The sequence below is a fragment of the Marmota marmota genome, unplaced genomic scaffold (genome assembly GCF_001458135.2).
Source record: "Marmota marmota marmota unplaced genomic scaffold, marMar, whole genome shotgun sequence".
Taxonomy (NCBI): Eukaryota; Metazoa; Chordata; class Mammalia; order Rodentia; family Sciuridae; genus Marmota; species Marmota marmota.
The window spans coordinates 45,290,001-45,307,466 of NW_026000229.1; the positions used below are offsets into that span (position 1 = coordinate 45,290,001).

Below are 17,466 nucleotides of genomic sequence, written 5' to 3' on the forward strand. Positions count from 1 at the left end.
CATGTGGAAAGAGAGCTAGAATTTTTCAGACTATAAACATTGATGAAGTCCTCCAGCATCAGTATAGATAGCATGTTCTCATGTGTCATCAGGCATAGTGGGATCAAGACATGGACATTAGCTTTGACTTCATGATCCTCATCTTCAGAAAGCAAGGGGTTGGAAGATTCAAGGTCCTTCACATGGTATTTTAACAAAAAGAATAGCATTAGGAAGAACATTTTATGTTCATATCATACTGTAATTTCAGCTATGAGAATAAAACTTTGATGATGTTGGCATGACTAGAACTCATGAAAAACAGTCACAAAGAAAAAAGTGAGACAGAAGGGAAAATATGCTCTGGGGAGCAAAAATAAGGGGGAAGGGTAATTTTGGAAGCAGATCTTGAAAAAGTGTGGGAATTTTACTTACCTGTACAGGCTGTTTACAAATTATTCATTCTTTAATTTTTTTTGTTTATCCCTTTCCTATCTTTTTTTCTATCCTTTCCCTCCTTCTTCTTTTTTTTACAATTTCTTCTTTTCTTTCTTCCATTGTATTTTTTTTTATCCCATGCCCCTATTTTTTCCTTACCTTTTTTCAGTTAAGAAACTACAACATGGTTTCACTAGCTAGCACATATTACGTTTCAGGGAGGCACTTTGCAGACATATTTTAATAATCACAATGCTTATTTTTATTTGGCAGCTGTGAATAATTTATTTTCCTAGTCATACAAATAGGAAGTGCAAGACCTATAATAAAAAATGAGGTCTGTCCAACTCCAAATTCTTCAGTATAACTCCATTCTAGAGATGGCTTCTGGAAGAAATTTTGTTGAGGAAAAAAAGACAAAAAGACAAGGTTTCTAGAACAAGACACTTCATCCTACATAGAGAATCCAGACAAAAAATGTAAATGACCAAAAATGCTTGGATAGAAGTTCAGTCTATTATTAGTGATTTCAATGTCCTCTTTGTCATTGGATTGGAGTGCACTTCACTCTATTAATATCAATAAGATGGTAGATCAGGAAAAATCTTTAAAAAATTGTAAAATGTCAGGGTAAGTAAAATAACCCATGAGAACCATTGTTCTCCAAAGCAGGGTCTGTGAATTTGCAAGTTTATAGGATGTTGCATTTTTTTCCTGATATTTGGGATTGAACTCAGGGGCTCTTGACCACTAAGCCACATCCCCAGCTCTATATCATATTTTATTTAGAGACAAAGTCTCACTGAGTTGCTTAGCGCCTTGCTTTTGCTGAGGCTGGCTTTGAAATCTTGATCCTCCTGTCTCAGTCTTAGGAGCTGCTGGGATTACAGGCGCGTGTCACCATGTCCGGCTAGGGCATTGCTTTTCGTTAGTGTATAAAACTGCTGTGTGGAGTCCAGAAGTCTCAGTGATTCATTAGAAGAGAAAACCTATATTATTTTTGGTAAAACACAAACTAGATAAGCCATTAAGAATTCTAGTAGTCACACAAGGATGCTACAGAAAAATATTCTTAAATTAATGGATGGGATGAAAAGAAGAAGGTTCCAAATCAGATAATTTGTGTTGTACTTACCTACAGAAACCACCTCTTGAAACAGGCCTTTCTTGACTGATGATGTTACTTTAGATTCTTCCTTATGTCTGAAATGAAGTCCAGTTTGTTTTCTGCCATGAGAATTTCAGTAAGAATGTGTCCTTCTCTTTGTGGCACTCTGTGTGAAGGGGCTCTAGGTGGAAAACCTAGAGCTGTATGTGTTTTAATGAGAGCCAAGATTGGAAAGTCTCTCCCTCTCATTCTCTGGGGGATCCCTTAGCCACCTACTTTCTCTGAATGATCTTCAGATGAAATGATATTCTTAAGTGATAATAAACCTTTAGTAAAGCTATATTCAAGTTAGTCTAATAAATGACAATAAAAGATGTTATTAAAAATAACAACATGATGCTCAAAGTATGTTTTTACTTATTTATTTTTTGTTTGCTTAGAGGAGGATATAAAGCTCTTCCATTTGTTCTGTATCTATCGTGTCATGCAATTGAACCAATGTGGGAGGTCCAGTCCTGGCTGAAGTTATGTAGGTGGGCAATGTGGTCAGCTCAGCATTGTCATGTTGTCATTGTGCAAATGACTCAGGTGCCCACTTGCTCGCCTTCTATGACCAGAGGAGCATTTGAGTCTCATTGTTTTCAGTTCTTCTTTTGGTAGAGTTCAGAAAACCACATTTTGGCATTTCTCTAAGTGATGGAGAGATAATGGAAGTATATTTTCTAATGTGTTTTGATATTAAAGAAAAGTATAAGAATAGTATAATTTAATGAGAATACAATAAGACATTAGATGTATCTGGATATCTAAACAATAGACTTTTGCATAAATGAACCTTGTTTCCTGCAACCTTGTTATATATCTTATGTTCCAGGATTTTTTTCATAATTTTTACTCCCAGTGGGCAATATTTTATTATTTATTTTATGATTTCTTCCTTAACCATTGGAGTTTTTATTTTCTAGATGGAGTATATATCCCCAAATCTATTAATTTAGCATAACTATGCTATGACTTTCAAAGTAATTCAATATGCTCTAGGAATGTACACCGTATGGGTCCACTCCTTCACTAAGATTACAATAGTGTCTATTTTGGTAAATGTTTTGGGTATTCTTACAAATCTACATACATTCTGGAGATAATGCCCAAGTATGGTTTTGTTTTAAACATATGTAAGTTGAAAATAGTTACTCATGTTGTTTAATGCCTACAAAATCTTGCCTACAAAATCAGGCCCTGCCTGAACATGGAGTCCAGCTAGTAGAAGTACCCACTACTACTGCTGCCTGGGGCACCACCAGGACAAGAGAAAACAAAAGACCAACCCCCTGACCTGCCCTGACCTTGATGCCAAGCCAAAAACCTACCCCAAGAAGGCAACAGAACCAACCAGAAGCTACACCTGAATGTAATGCCAGCAGTGGTCCCACCCAAGCTCAGAGCACATGCAGTAGGCTAGTCCCCAAACAGCAAACTCCTTATTCTTCAAGGACACTAGCAGTGCCCTGTCTAGAATCCTTGGGCTGGAACAACTGGTGACACTGTTCACCTACTAAAGTGAAGGTATGTGCTTTATCAACACAAGGATACAGGATCCCAAAGACTCAGAAAAACATCACTCTTTCAAAGAAAAATAATAAAGCTCTAATAACAGACTCTAAAGAAGAGGAAATTTATGAACTGCCTGACTAAAAACTTAGAATGATTCTCTTAAGAATTTAATCAAAGTTGGGCTCAGTGGCACATGCTTATAATCCCAGCAACTTGGGAGGCTGAGGCAGGAGGATCTCAAGTTCAACACCAGTCTCAGCAACTTGGAGAGGCCTTAAGCAACTTAGTGAGATCCTCTCTCAAAATAAAAGAAAAATTAAAAAGTTTAGGTGGGGCTGGGGATGTGGCTACATGTTAAGTGCCTCAAGGTTCAATCCCTGATATCAAAAAACAAAAACAAAAACAGAGTTTAATTGAATGAAAAGATGACACATATTGATAACTAAATATTTGGAAAAAATTGCACAAAATGAGACATTCAAAAAAGTAAGAAACCATTAAAAAAAGACACTAGAAGTTCTATGGTTGAAGAAAACAGTAGCTTCACTGAAAATTTAATAGCAAGTTTTAATGGCAAAGTTAATAAAGCCAAAGAAAGGATAGGTGAATTTGAAAAAAGGATAGGTGAATTTGAATATGTAGTTGGAGGAAAAAAAAAGGATAAAAAGAGTGAAAAAAACTATGGAACTTAGGAGGTACCATAACCATACAGGACATGCACATAATTGAAAATCCAGGGGAAAAGAGAGAAAAGGATGGAATGTCTATTTAAACAAATAACGACTGAAAATTCCCCCAATTTGGAGAAATATGGACATTCAGATCACATGCATATAGGAATTCAAATAAGCCAAATCCAAAAATGTCCAAAAGAAATGTTAAAATTACATTGTCAAAAGATAAAGAATTTTGAAAGTAGCAGGATAAAAGCAACATATACAAGGCGACTTAAAAAAATACTGTAAAAGGATTCTCTGCAGAAATCTTGCAAGCAAAGAGAGAGCAGTCTGATGTTAATCACACTAAAAATAGTTGAATACAGAAAAGATTAAGATAAATGAATCAAAGTGTATTACCACAAAAATAATCAGTAATATGTAAACTAAACCAGGAAACACACACACACAAAATCAATTATAAAACCATTTTAAAAATGGCAATAATAAGTTCTTCATCATCAGAAATAAATGTAAACATGTAGGTTAAATTTTCTAATCAGAAGATATGCTGAGACTGAATAGGTAAAAATACAATATCCAATAATTTTACACTTGAAAGTGATCAGCTTTATCATTAAGGACATCTGTAAGCTAAAAATAGAGATGTAAAAAGATGTAGGAGACCAAATAGACTTCAGGCAAAAAAAATGGTTACAGGAGAAAAAAAGGTCATCATATAATATGAGTGTGGCCAATTCTATAAAATATTTATGTACCCAACATTGGAAAACCTAAATGTATAATGCAAATACTAACAGAATTGAAAAAAGAAACAAATAGCTTTAATATTCCACTTTCTACAGTATATCCATACAGAAAATTAATAATTTAGACAAATTGTATGTAACCAACATACATAGAACATTCCATCCAAGAGCAACAGAACACACAATTCTTCCCAAACATAGGCAGAATTCTAGAACTGACTATATACTGGGCTCCAAAACAATTCTCAACAAATTTAAGACTAGCATTTTATCAAGCATCTTTCTGATCACAATGGCATGAAACTAGAAATCTATAATAGGATTACAACAGAAAAAAAGTGGAAACTTAAAAATATGCTCCTAAATAATGAATGCATGAAGGATAAAATTTAAAAAGCAATGAAAATTTTTTTCTCAAGATGAATAAAAATGGAAACATAATAATCCAAAACCTATTGGATACCACAAAAGCAAACACAGCTAACATACTGAACAGAGAAACTGGAATAAGACAGGGTTGCCCACTTTCACTACTTGTATTCTACATAGTACTGGAAGTCTTCACCAGTGAAATTAGACAAGAGAAAGAAATAAAAACACCAAAGTTGAAAAGAAAGAAGTAAAAATACTCTTTTTTTGGTAGGTGAGCCACTTGAATATGCAGAAACTCCTACAGACTCCAACCAAAAGTATTAAAACTAATAAACAAATTCAGTAAAGTTGTAGGATATCAAATCAAGATAGAAAAATCAGTAGCATGTCTATATATGATAAGCAACTATTTGTAAAAGAAATCAAGAAAATTAGCCCATGTATACCAGATACAAATAATAAAATATGTAGGAATAGATTTAACCAATGAGGTAGAAAATCTCTCCACTAGAAAGTATAAAACAGCCAGGCACACTGAGGTAAACCTGTAATCCCAGCAGATTGCGAGGCTGAAGCAGGTGAATCTCGAGTTCAAAGCCAGTCTCAGCAACTTAGTGAGACCCTAAAAGCAATTTAGGAAAACCCTGTCTCTAAATAAAATATAAATGGGATGAGGATGTGGCTCTGTGGTTAAGCCCCGCTGGGTTCAATCCCCGGTACTAAAAAAAAAAAAAAGTCTAAAACAATAACAACAAAAATACATCCATGTTCTTCCTGTCAATCTCTTTTCCACAGTGGCTGGCACCATTTTCCATTCCCATCAGTAGCACCTTTAAGAGGTGATTAGGGCATTCATCAAAGATATTCCTTTCAATATTTGACTAGCCCTGTGCACACACTCTTACCCGACTTAAGAAACTGGCTCCCTGATCGTGTACTTCCCAGCCCCCAGACTGTGGGAGATAAATTACAGTCCTTCAGTCTTTGTAGCGGCACAAAATGGACCATGTTGCTACAATTGCTAATTTACTAGGTTTGATATGACACAGTACTATAGAGTGGTGACAGAACAACTCACTGTTCTAAAGGTTGGAACTTCAAGATCAAGACATTGGCAGGTTCCTTTCTCCTGAGGTCTCTCTCCCTGACTTGCAGATGGCTGCCTTCCTGCTATGTCCTCACCTGGTCTTTTCTCCATGCATGAGCATCTCTGATACTTCTTTCTCTTCTTTTAAGAACACCAGTAATGTTCTTTCAGGCCATTTTAACTTAATCACCCATTAAAAGATCTTATCTCCCAGAGGAGTTCCCTTCAGAGATACTGGAGTTGGGTCTACAACATATGAATTTCTGAGGGACAAAATTAACCCATAACACTAACTATTAAAGCAAATATTACCACCTTGAATTTGATGGTAAAGTGTTTTCATCTGTTTGCTATTCCAGAATTTTTATTAATCCTTTAACACTAGAAAAACCAAGTGCTATAGCTAAATTTCTGATGACTGTGACTCCTGATGACTGTGACAGCCATTAGTGTGCTGCTTGTTTTTTCTTTCTTTCTTTCTTTCTTTCTTTCTTTCTTTCTTTCTTTCTTTCTTTCTTTCTTTCTTTCTTTCTTTCTTTCTTTCTTTCTTTCTTTCTTTCTTTCTTTCTTTCTTTCTTTCTTTCTTTCTTTCTTTCTTTCTTTCTTTCTTTCTTTTTGGGTAATGGATATTGAACTCAGGGTCACTTAACAACTGAGCCACCTCCCCTGCCCTATTTTATATTTTATTTAGAGACAGGGTCTCACTGAATTGCTTAGCACCTTGCAGTTGCTGAGGCTGGCTTTGAACTCACAATCCTCTTGTCTCAGCCTCCTGAGCCGCTGGGGTTATAGGCATGTGCCACTATGCCAGCTGGAGTGCTTCTTGAAGATATTTATAACCACCCTGATGAAATCCCTGGGACACTCTTGGAGAATATATTGAATAATCTCAACAAATTATAGTATAGTCTAGCATGTTTTCAAACTGTCCTGCTTATAAGCTTCCACTTAATCAATTTAAATGTAGGCTGTCTGATTTCAAGGATACATGAGTGAGAAAATGCTCTAATTTATAGGTACTCTTCTTGTTACTTCTGAAAAAAATTAATAATATTATGAAATAGTTTCTGAAGAATTTATTGGATGTTTGATATTAAGCTGATATTCCATGTAGTCTCATAATAAAAAAGTCTTATGATGAACATTTCAAAATTGGGCATTTTGCCTAAAAGATCAGCCTAAGATGAATATTTAACCTTAGCAGGATCATTTTCAAATATGAAAAGAAGGAGGCACTATGGAAGATATTTTATCATGCACAATTTCAGATTATAAAATGAGGCATATAATATGAAGTTATAGGGGAGCAAATTCTATCTCAATATAAGAATACAATGTCAACTACAAAAGCTTAACAAAAGGGACTGTGTTATTCTGTGTACTGGTCAGTTTCCAGGCCTAGGAGTCTAAAAGCACAGACTTCATGGTAACAAAATCTGAAGTGGTATTCATTCCTGTACTGGATCCTTGTTAAACAAGATTATATCGGAGACCCCTGACTGTAGTGGTTTTTCAATCCCCAAATAGTGTTTGCTCATTGGTTGAGTGTTACTTCTAAATTCATAGCTTTTTATGCCAGCATACTTTTAAAGGGCATGGATAGGAGAAGATAACTAACGTTGTCCTCTTAGTGACCAGATACTAAAATGACACTCAAGGCCCTACTGACTGTTTCTTTGTCAACTTTACTGACTTTATTGGTTTTTTTTTCTTTTTGCATATGTAAATATTAAACAATATTTGTTTTATTAAGGAAGTTAAATTTATTTCAAAAATTATTTAAGTAACAGTGCATTTGTTAGTATAAGTAAAAGAATAAGGGAAGGAAAATAAGGAATAATAAAATGGTCAATATAGAATGTGAACCTTACTTGTTTGCTAAAAAATAATATGATGAGAAATAGCTACTATTTTAGATGAGAGTATTATTCAACCAAATGAGAGAGGAAAATGTCAACTTAAACCAGTAGCTTTGCAAATATAAACTGTGAATTAGAATTTATGTAAAAAATTGGTTTTCTATGGAATAATAAAAATATCATCCACACCAAAATGTATTTTAAATTCTTAAGCTATGTAAAATTGCTCGTAGACAACCATTAAATATGATATTATTATTGCTTATTCACTTGAAATAAACTATTCAAAGTACTTTAACTGCTGAGTAAAGGAAAATAAATTGTCTCAAGATAGCAGCCTTTGAACACTTATGTTTACAGTAGAGCTTATAGAAGTTTCCACTTGAGCACTTATAAGCTATTTGGAGATTTTCCTCAGACCCAGGAGCTGACTAATCAGTTTCCTCATTGCCAGCTTCATGTCTCTGTTCCTCATTGTGTAAATGGCAGGATTCAGGATGGGTGTGATCAGAAAGTCCAAAATGGCAAGAAATTTATCCACCGACACTGTGGGAAATGGCCACATATAAACAAAGATGCATGGTCCAAAAAACAAAACCACCACAGAGATGTGAGCTGAAAGGGTGGAGAGGGCCTTGGACAAACCACCTGAAGGGTGTTTCCATACAGTGAACAGGATGAGGATATAGGAGATAATCAGCAAGAAGAAGGTGCCTGTGGAAATGAACCCACTGTTGGCAGTCACCATGAACTCCATTCTATAGGTGTCTGAGCAGGCCAGTTTGATAAATTGAGGAAGATCACAGTAAAAACTATCTATCTCATTAGGACCACAGAAAGGCAAATGGACAACAAAGGCTAACTGGGCCACTGAGTGAATGATACCAATAAGCCAAGCACCAGACAGAAGCAAACTGCACATCCGTGGGCTCATGATGGTCAGGTAGTGGAGGGGCTTGCAGATGGCCACATATCTGTCCAAGGCCATGGCTACCAGGAGCACCATCTCAGATCCACCCAGGACATGAAGGACAAAAATCTGGATGACACACCCCTGGAATGATATGGTATTGTGTCCAGAGTAGAGGTCAAAAATCATTTTGGGAACCGTTAAGGTAGAAAGACATAAATCAATAAATGAGAGGTTTCCTAAAAAGAAGTACATGGGGGAATGTAAATGAGCATCAAAGGTCACTGTAATCACAACGAGGGTGTTTCCCAGCACAATGGTGAGGTACAACACTGTAGAGCAGGTGAGGAAGAAATGCTGAATCGGTCCATATGTAGAAAGTCCTAGAAACACAAATTCACATACCGCAGTATAATTTGTTTCATACATTGACTTTGTCTGGTATTACCTAAAAGACCCAAAACAAAATAATTATTAAACAATTTTTCAGAAATATTGAAAACAGCAGATTTAATTGCTTCAAAATCTTAATTAAAGAAAAATCATTTCACATATCTACAATGTGTTTTGAAAACTTCTGCCATCATTCATCCACTGGACTAATACTTATCATCATCTACTATATCTCAGGAACTATGTCAAGTTCCAAGGTAGGACATAGATCCTGGTTTCAAATGAAGCTAAACAAATAGTCAAACTGTAATATATTCAGAAAATACATTATAAGGAAAAGAATAGTACTATGAGAACAATAGTATTCATCATAGTGGTGCTCGCTATGACTGCTGAACAGGATTGTTACTACTGATGGGTAAGGTAAGTAGGATAGTTCAGACTTATAAAAAAAGGTGTATGGTTTAAGTACAAACAAATTATAGAAAACAGTTACAAAATATCAGACCAATTACTAACGTATTTAATATAAAATTATTTCTTCCATATTGATAAAGAAAAGTAATAAAATAAATAATTTTAATGTAAGTAGACATAAAGACTATTGTTAAAACGTGAAATCCAGATAGCCAACAATCATTAAAAGTTCAATTCATACTTGAAGGATAAATAGTATATCATGAGGTGCTATGTTGTACATAATAAATTATCAGTTTTTAAACATTGATGTCTTATGCATGAAGCTATGAAGATACAGACACTGTCCTACAGTGATAATGAGACTGCACACTGATACATTTTCTCTAGAAGGCGCAAAGTAGGCATTAAAATTTCCTTAACTTATGACTTACAACTTAGGCATAAGAATTAAATTAGTGTTAAATTAGCATCATGAGCTGGTGGGAGACCATGTACACAGTAGAGTCAAGAACGACTTGAGCACAGGCAGGCCACACAGGAATGTACACCCTAAGCCTTATGGACACAAATCAGGTACTTTGGCTGGCATCACAAAAGAGTGATGTCAGGAGGCTCTGCCCCAAGGGAGGTAGGTAGAAAATTTTGTAGAAAATAGCTGGGATAAAATATAGCAGGACTGAACAATAGGAATGGGACAATTACTGAGGTGACGGCAATAGGTGTGACTCACAACCTGAAGTCAAATCTGTGTCTACAGTTTTTAACAATGCAATGTATGTATTTAAAATATGCATATTCTGGAATACATATATATATATATATATATATATATATATATATATATATATATATATACACATATACATATATAGCATGTTCTAAAATAGAAAATATGTGTGTATATATACACATTCTATGTGTATGTATATACATACATATATACATACACATGCATTCAGTATATTTCCAATTCTGCAAAATGAGTAAAATTATTTTTATAAATATAAAAAATTCAGTTTCAAAAAAGGCAGTGCCAATAGATTTTTTTTTCTGGGTGGTAAAAAAATGGCAGATTTATTTCTTTTTTTTCTATTTTTTATTTTCCAAATGTTTAAAATTCCTTATTAATAAAACTATCTTCATAGGAAGGGAAAATGTTGTCACTGATTAATCAAAATATTATGATTTATAAAAGGTCAATATATTAACTCCATAAAGGGAAGGTTTAATTTGGAGAAATGGGGAAGTTAGGCACAGGAAACTTACAAAAGGAGCAACAAATATGATTAGCCAATAAACATATTTCTTGGTGCTCAGCCTCAGAAGACAGTAAGGGCTTCATTGGTTTTGTATTACTAATCAATAGGGAAGAAGAAAAGAAGAAGTAGAGATATAGAGGGAAGAGAGAGTTGAGAGAAAGAAAAAGAATTCACATTATTTTCAAGGCTTCAATATAAAAGCCAGTCTTATTTGTTAAGGTATTATAAACTGACACTATTTGTTAGATTTTAAAATATACACATCAATTTCCAGACATACCAGCACAAAAGCAAATGTCATATATATGTGAATACATGTATGTACACATACATAATAGAATGTGAATGAAACGTGAATCCACAGTGAAGGTATTAATCACATTGTAGTATATCTCTACAATGGAGTAATATGATGCTATTAAAATCACCCAAATAGTTTCACTTATATAAATCTAGACAGATTTCCATTTAACCACAAACCAAGAGAATGCCTAAAATAAAATTAATCATATACTTTGAATAACAAGTTTCTCTAGAAATACACCAAACATTTCCAATGATAAATCTTGAAAAAAAGAGGTGCATGAGACTTTCACTTCCTATGTCTACATTTATTTACAACAACCTGTTGTTGCTTTTGCTTTAATAGTTTAAGTACAAACTAAGAGGTTAAAGGCAAAGAACCCTGCAAATTTAATGTAGGGGTGTTAGAATCATTCAAATAAGCACTTATAAATTATGACAAAGTTTTGTAAAAACAAATATAAGAACATCTTTTTTTTTAATTAAAAAAATTACAAATTGTTCACAGAGCCTGTTCTCAGCAAGGGATGCATCACCAACATTAAACCTCACCTTCCTATTATTGCTGGCTTCTTGTAAATGTGTCTGTCATTCCAGGCAGGAGATGAAAGGCAAAGGGAGAAGAGAGTAGAGAGGGACCTGGACAAGGAAAGAGAAGAAACAGAGAACAGAGGCAAGAAGGAACAGCACAAAGGTGAAAGGGAAGCAGTTGAGCCAGCTTACCAAGGCAGCATTTCCTGCACCTTCCCGCCTGCTCCCTGCTTAAATTCCCTACTGACCTCTGCCTTGGGAACATCCTAGTGTGGTGATAAAGGTTCTGGAATCTGTCTGCTGCACATCTGCCCTGCTTCTCATCCAGCCTGTCCCCCTCACAAACCTGATGCATGACATGATCAGTTTTTGTTCTTTCATGATTTCTCAAGTTCACACATATTTTTTAAAGCATTCTTTATTTAGCTGATCAGATCTCCATCCATGTGTCAATTCATCCCTTTCTACCCAGCCTGGATTAGACATTCCTCCTCTTTGCTTTCACATTGTATTGGCAAACCTCCTATATTATTTGTTTCACAGTGTAATTGGCCATGAGTGGTCTCCTTGTCTCCCATATGAGGTCCATGAGCTTCCTGAGAGCAGGAACTGTATCTTATTCATAAATCCTGGCCCACAATGCTGTGAGTTTGAGAGATGCATGGTTAGGTGGGTACAAGCAGACATATGTATACAAATGTTAGGGTAAATTGATCATAGTTTCTAGGTAAAGAATGTTCACCCTGCATCTTGATCCTTGTAAAAAGTGATGACAGTGGAATTATTAAAAAATAATTTTTACTCCTGAAATTATCATGCATATATAGCTGGTCTGAGAGAATTCACTGTAAAACAAATTTCTAAGGTCTTCAATAGTCCCTATGGAAATATAATCTAGACTCAGGAATTTCCCCACAAACCAAGACATAATCCTGGCACATGAAGCAATAAAAATTCTAATTTCTCTTTGGAAGGACAGTGTAAGTAGCTGTTCAATAGGTGCTTTTAAATTGAAAAACAGAAATGGAGATGAGAAAGAGTTTCAATGTTTTGGCATAGGCACACTAAGTACAAACTAAACAAAGAAAATAACTGACAATTTTTATAGGTTATTAACTTTCATGGTATTGTTTCAACTTACCTTGCTCAAAACAAAGAAAAAATGATTCTGGAAAATAATGTTTGCACTATTACTGGATCTTTCAAGAAATATTTCTCTGTTTGGTGCTGTGTGTTTAGTGCCTCTCACAACTGCTCCAGCTCTAACAACCACCTAACAACAGCATTTGTTGACCACCTGATGACTGGTGATCTGAGTCCCCAAGTCATTTATCATGGGAATTCTACTTTTGAATGTTTATGGCCTTAAAGGAAAAAAAAATATTATTAGCCATTCCATTAGGAATGCAGATAGAAAACAAAGGAAACTCTATCTAATAAAATATGAGAGCAAAATATCTTTAAAGAAAAATTAAAATTTGACATTTTATTGTCTATTAACACATTAAATATCATTTAGAACAATAATAGTAAAAAAAGAATAGCTATTAACAAACTCATTAAATAAACATCATTTAAAATTCTTTTGGAAGCATATTCATGCAGTATTCTCTGAAACAACTATATCAGCTTTTTATCCCATTTATGCAAGAAACATCCCTATTTATATATACCAATATTAACTAAAATGATGATTAAATATATTGGCAAAGATCACCACACTGGTGTCATCTGATATACAAACCCAATTGCTTTTTGATTTCAAAGTCAATGGTTATAACCAGTAGAACATATTGTTTCCTTTTTAAAATTGTTGTTATTACATATAAGTAGGAATTCACAGACCTATTTATATTTTCCTTTTCTTAGCTTTTTTACACATATTTTTATTTATTCTTTCTAACAAGACTGTGAGATGAAAAGGCAATATTTCTCTTTAACAAATGAGGTTGTGTCTCTGCTGTTCAAGGCAGAAAGGGAGCTAGAATTCTTGCTCCCATTTGTGAATTCAGTACTGTGGTGTTTTTACTCAGGCTGGTGCCAGGCCTACTGAGTGAATGCCTGAAATGTGGATCCAAAAATGATACGCACAGGTACAACACCAAATGCCACACACCCTTAGTCATTTGATATTGTCGATTATCAGAACTCCATTTCAACACATTGTTTTAACAAACTTGATTTTTGTCAATTAAATTACTGTTAATTATCACCATTTTACTATATTTTAGTTTATGGTTTATGCAATACCAAATCTGGAGGTTTTATAATGAGATGTTTAGTGTGTTAATAATAACAGATTATTTTAAACCACAAATGTATTTTTACTTAATATCAAGCAAAAGGAAAGTTGAACCTAAGTATGATTTTGAAAGAACTGTGGTAAATCAAATTGAGTGACAAAAATATTATCTCAGAATTTTAAATCGTATTTCTTGGTTTATCCTTTTTCAGCTTTTAATTTTATTTCTCTTTGTTGAGCTAAAATTCACATAACATGAAATTAATTACGTTAAGAATAAAATTAAGTTGTATTTAGCACATTCACAATTTTTACGATCATCACCTCCACAAAATTCTAAAATGGTTTTGTCACCTTAAACAGAAATCTCATATCCATTGAGCAATCACTCTTAAGTGTCCTCTTTCCCAAGACACGTGCAAACTACCAATCTGTTTTCTGCCTCTAAGGATTTCTTTGTCCTAAACATTTCATGTGAATAAAATCAAAACAGTATTGCTATTTAGTGTCTGGCTTCTGTATTCAGCATAATGTTTACAATGTTCATGTATATTTAAGCACATATCAGCTCATCATTCTTTTTGTGTGACTAAATAATATTCCATTGAATGGATGTACCATATTCATTTATCCATTCATTGAGTGGTGAACATCTGGATTCTTTCTACCTTTGACTATTATGACTATTACTACTATGAACATACATACAAAATTTGGTTTGAATACCTGTTTAACATACATAGGAATTGTCATACAGATTTCTACAATGGCTATAACATTTTATATTCCCAAGAGCAATGTAAAACTGTTCTACTTTCTTCTCATCCTTGTCAGAATTTATTTTGTTTCTTTGTTTTCTTACAGCAGGCTTATTGATGGATTTGAAGTTATATTTCATTATTTTTATTTCATTTTCCTAATGACTAATGTTGAGCATATTTTCATATGATTATTGACCATTTATGTATCTTTGAAAAAATCTCTATTCAAGTATTTTATCCACTTTTAATTGAATTTTTTGTAGTTTTACCTTAAGTTGTAAGAATTCTTTAAATTTTCTGATTACAAGACCCTTATCAGATGTTTGATTGCAATATTTTCTCCTATTCTGTGGGCATTTACCTTTCTTTTTAGAATCCTTTGATGAAATTTTTATTTTGATGAAATCCAATTTATATTTTATTTTTGTTGTGCTTTTAGAAGTCAAATGTAATTCATTCCTAAATGTTCACAAAGATTTATCTCCATTTTATTTAATACTTTTGTAGTTTTAGCTCTTACATTTAGATATTTGATTCTTTAATTTAATATTTACATATTTTTATGAGATTCATTTTTTAATTTTACTTATGGATATATAATAGTCCCAGCAGCATTAGTTGAAGAGGCTATCCTTTCTCCCTTGAACAGTCTATGCACTCTTGTCAAGAATCAACTACCATCCATGAATGGGTTTATTTTTAGATTTACAAACTGGGTTGTATATGTATATACTTTATGCCAGTGCCACAATGCTTATATTGTTGTAGATGTATAATAAGTTTTGAAATGGTGACATGTGATTTCTCCAACTTTGCTCTTCTTTGTTTTGTTCTGTTCAAAGGTAAAATTATTCATGATAAAATAATTTTAATACATACAAAATACAAGTAAAATTTATAACCCTTATCTCAGCTACCTGCCCCAAGTAACTACTATTAAATGTGCTCTTTAAAATATTTTCTTTTTTATAATAACAATTAGAATATATCAATTATACAAAATAATGGATTTCCTTGTGAAATTTCCATATAGACATATAATGTAATTTGATCACATCCACCCTCTTACTCTGTCTTGCCCCTTCAGTCTCAGTCTCTTTCCCCTTCTCAAATTTCCCCCTACTATTTTCATGTTGTATTTTTCTCCCATCCACATATGAGAGAAAACATGCAATACTTATGTTTCTGAATCTGGCTTATTTCACTTAACACACTGTACTCCAGTTCCATCCATTTTCCTGCAAATGACATGATTTCATTCTTCTTTATGGTGGAATAATACTTCATTATGGATATACAATATTTTCCTTATCCATTCATTTGTTGTTGAGTACTAGGGCAGTTCCTAAGTTGGCTATTGTGCATAGTGCCATGATAAATATGGGCATGCAGGTATCTATTTTGTCTACTGACTTCATTTCTTTTGGGTGTATAACCAGGAGTGGTAAGTTGGATTATGTGATGATTGTATTTTTAGTTTTTTTGAGGAATCTCCATACGCTTTTGCATAGCAAATGTGATAATTTACATTCTAACCAACCGTGTACAGGGTTCTATTTTGTCCACATGCTCATCAGTATTTATTATTTTTTTTTTTGTTTTCTTTATAAAAGCCATCTGCCTGAAATGAGATGGAATCTTAATTTAGTTTTGATTTGCATTGCTCTGATGACTAAATGTATTGAGCAATTTTCATGTATTTTTGGCCATTGTACTCTTTCTTTTGAGAAAAGTATATTGAGATGATTTACTCAGGTGATTTATTGAGCAGATTATGTGTTCTTTCTTTCTTTTTTTATTTGTTTTAATTAGTTACACATGACAGTACAATGATCTTGACATATCATACATTTGAATCAGATGCGGTATAATTTCTCATTTTTCTGAGTGTACAGTTTGCAGAATCACATTGGTCATGCAGTTGTGTATATACTTACAGCAATAATAATGTCTATTTTATTCTGCTGCCCTTCCTTTCCCACCTTTCCCTCCCCCCATCTCTACCCAATAATAATGTCTATTTTATTCTGCTGTCCTTCCTTTCCCACCTTCGCCTACCCTCCCCTCCCTTTTCTCTACCCAATATAATGTGTCACACTTTTTTTTTCCTCACATCGTCATACATGTATTCTGTATAATGATGAGGGTCTCCTTCCATCTTCCATGAAATTCCCCTTCTCCCTCCTGTTCTCTCCCACCTCTCTTCCCTATTTAGTGGTAAACTTCTTCTCATGCTCTCCTCCCTACTCCATTTTGAGTCACCCCCCTTATATCAGAGAAGACATTTGGCTTTTGGTTTTTAGGGATTGGTTAACTTCACTTAGCATAATCTGCTCTAATGCCATCCATTTCCATGCAAATGCCATGATCTTGTTGTTTTTTAGTGCTGAGTAATATTCCATTATGTATATATGCCACAATTTTTTATCCATTCATCCATTGAAGGGCATCTAGGTTGGCTACACAGTCTAGCTATTGTGAATTGTGCTGCTATAAACATTGAAGTGGCTGTGTCCCTGTAGTATGCTGCTTTTAGGTCTTTTGGGTATAGTCTGAGAAGAGGAATAGCTGGGTCAAATGGTGGTTCCATTCCCAACTTTCCAAGGAATCTCCATACTGCCTTCCAAATGGGCTGCACCAATTTGCAGTCCCATCAGCAATGTATGAGTGTACATTTTTCCCCTCATCCTCGCCAGCACTTGTTGTTGTTTGACTTCATATGGCTGCCATTCTTACTTAGAGTGGTTTTAATTTGCATTTCTCTGATAGCTAGAGATGGTGAGCATTTTTTTGCGTATTTGTTGATTGATTGTATATCTTCTTC

General features: G+C 34.1%; 1 protein-coding gene across 1 annotated transcript; it reads right to left on the reverse strand.

Annotated features, from left to right (window-relative positions):
• Window positions 1–8,220: 8,220 nt before the first annotated feature.
• Window positions 8,221–9,162, reverse strand: LOC107137679 (olfactory receptor 4F15-like). Its single transcript, XM_015480140.1, has one exon. It carries the CDS (start codon window positions 9,160–9,162, stop codon window positions 8,221–8,223), a length of 942 nt encoding a protein of 313 aa, XP_015335626.1.
• Window positions 9,163–17,466: the final 8,304 nt, after the last annotated feature.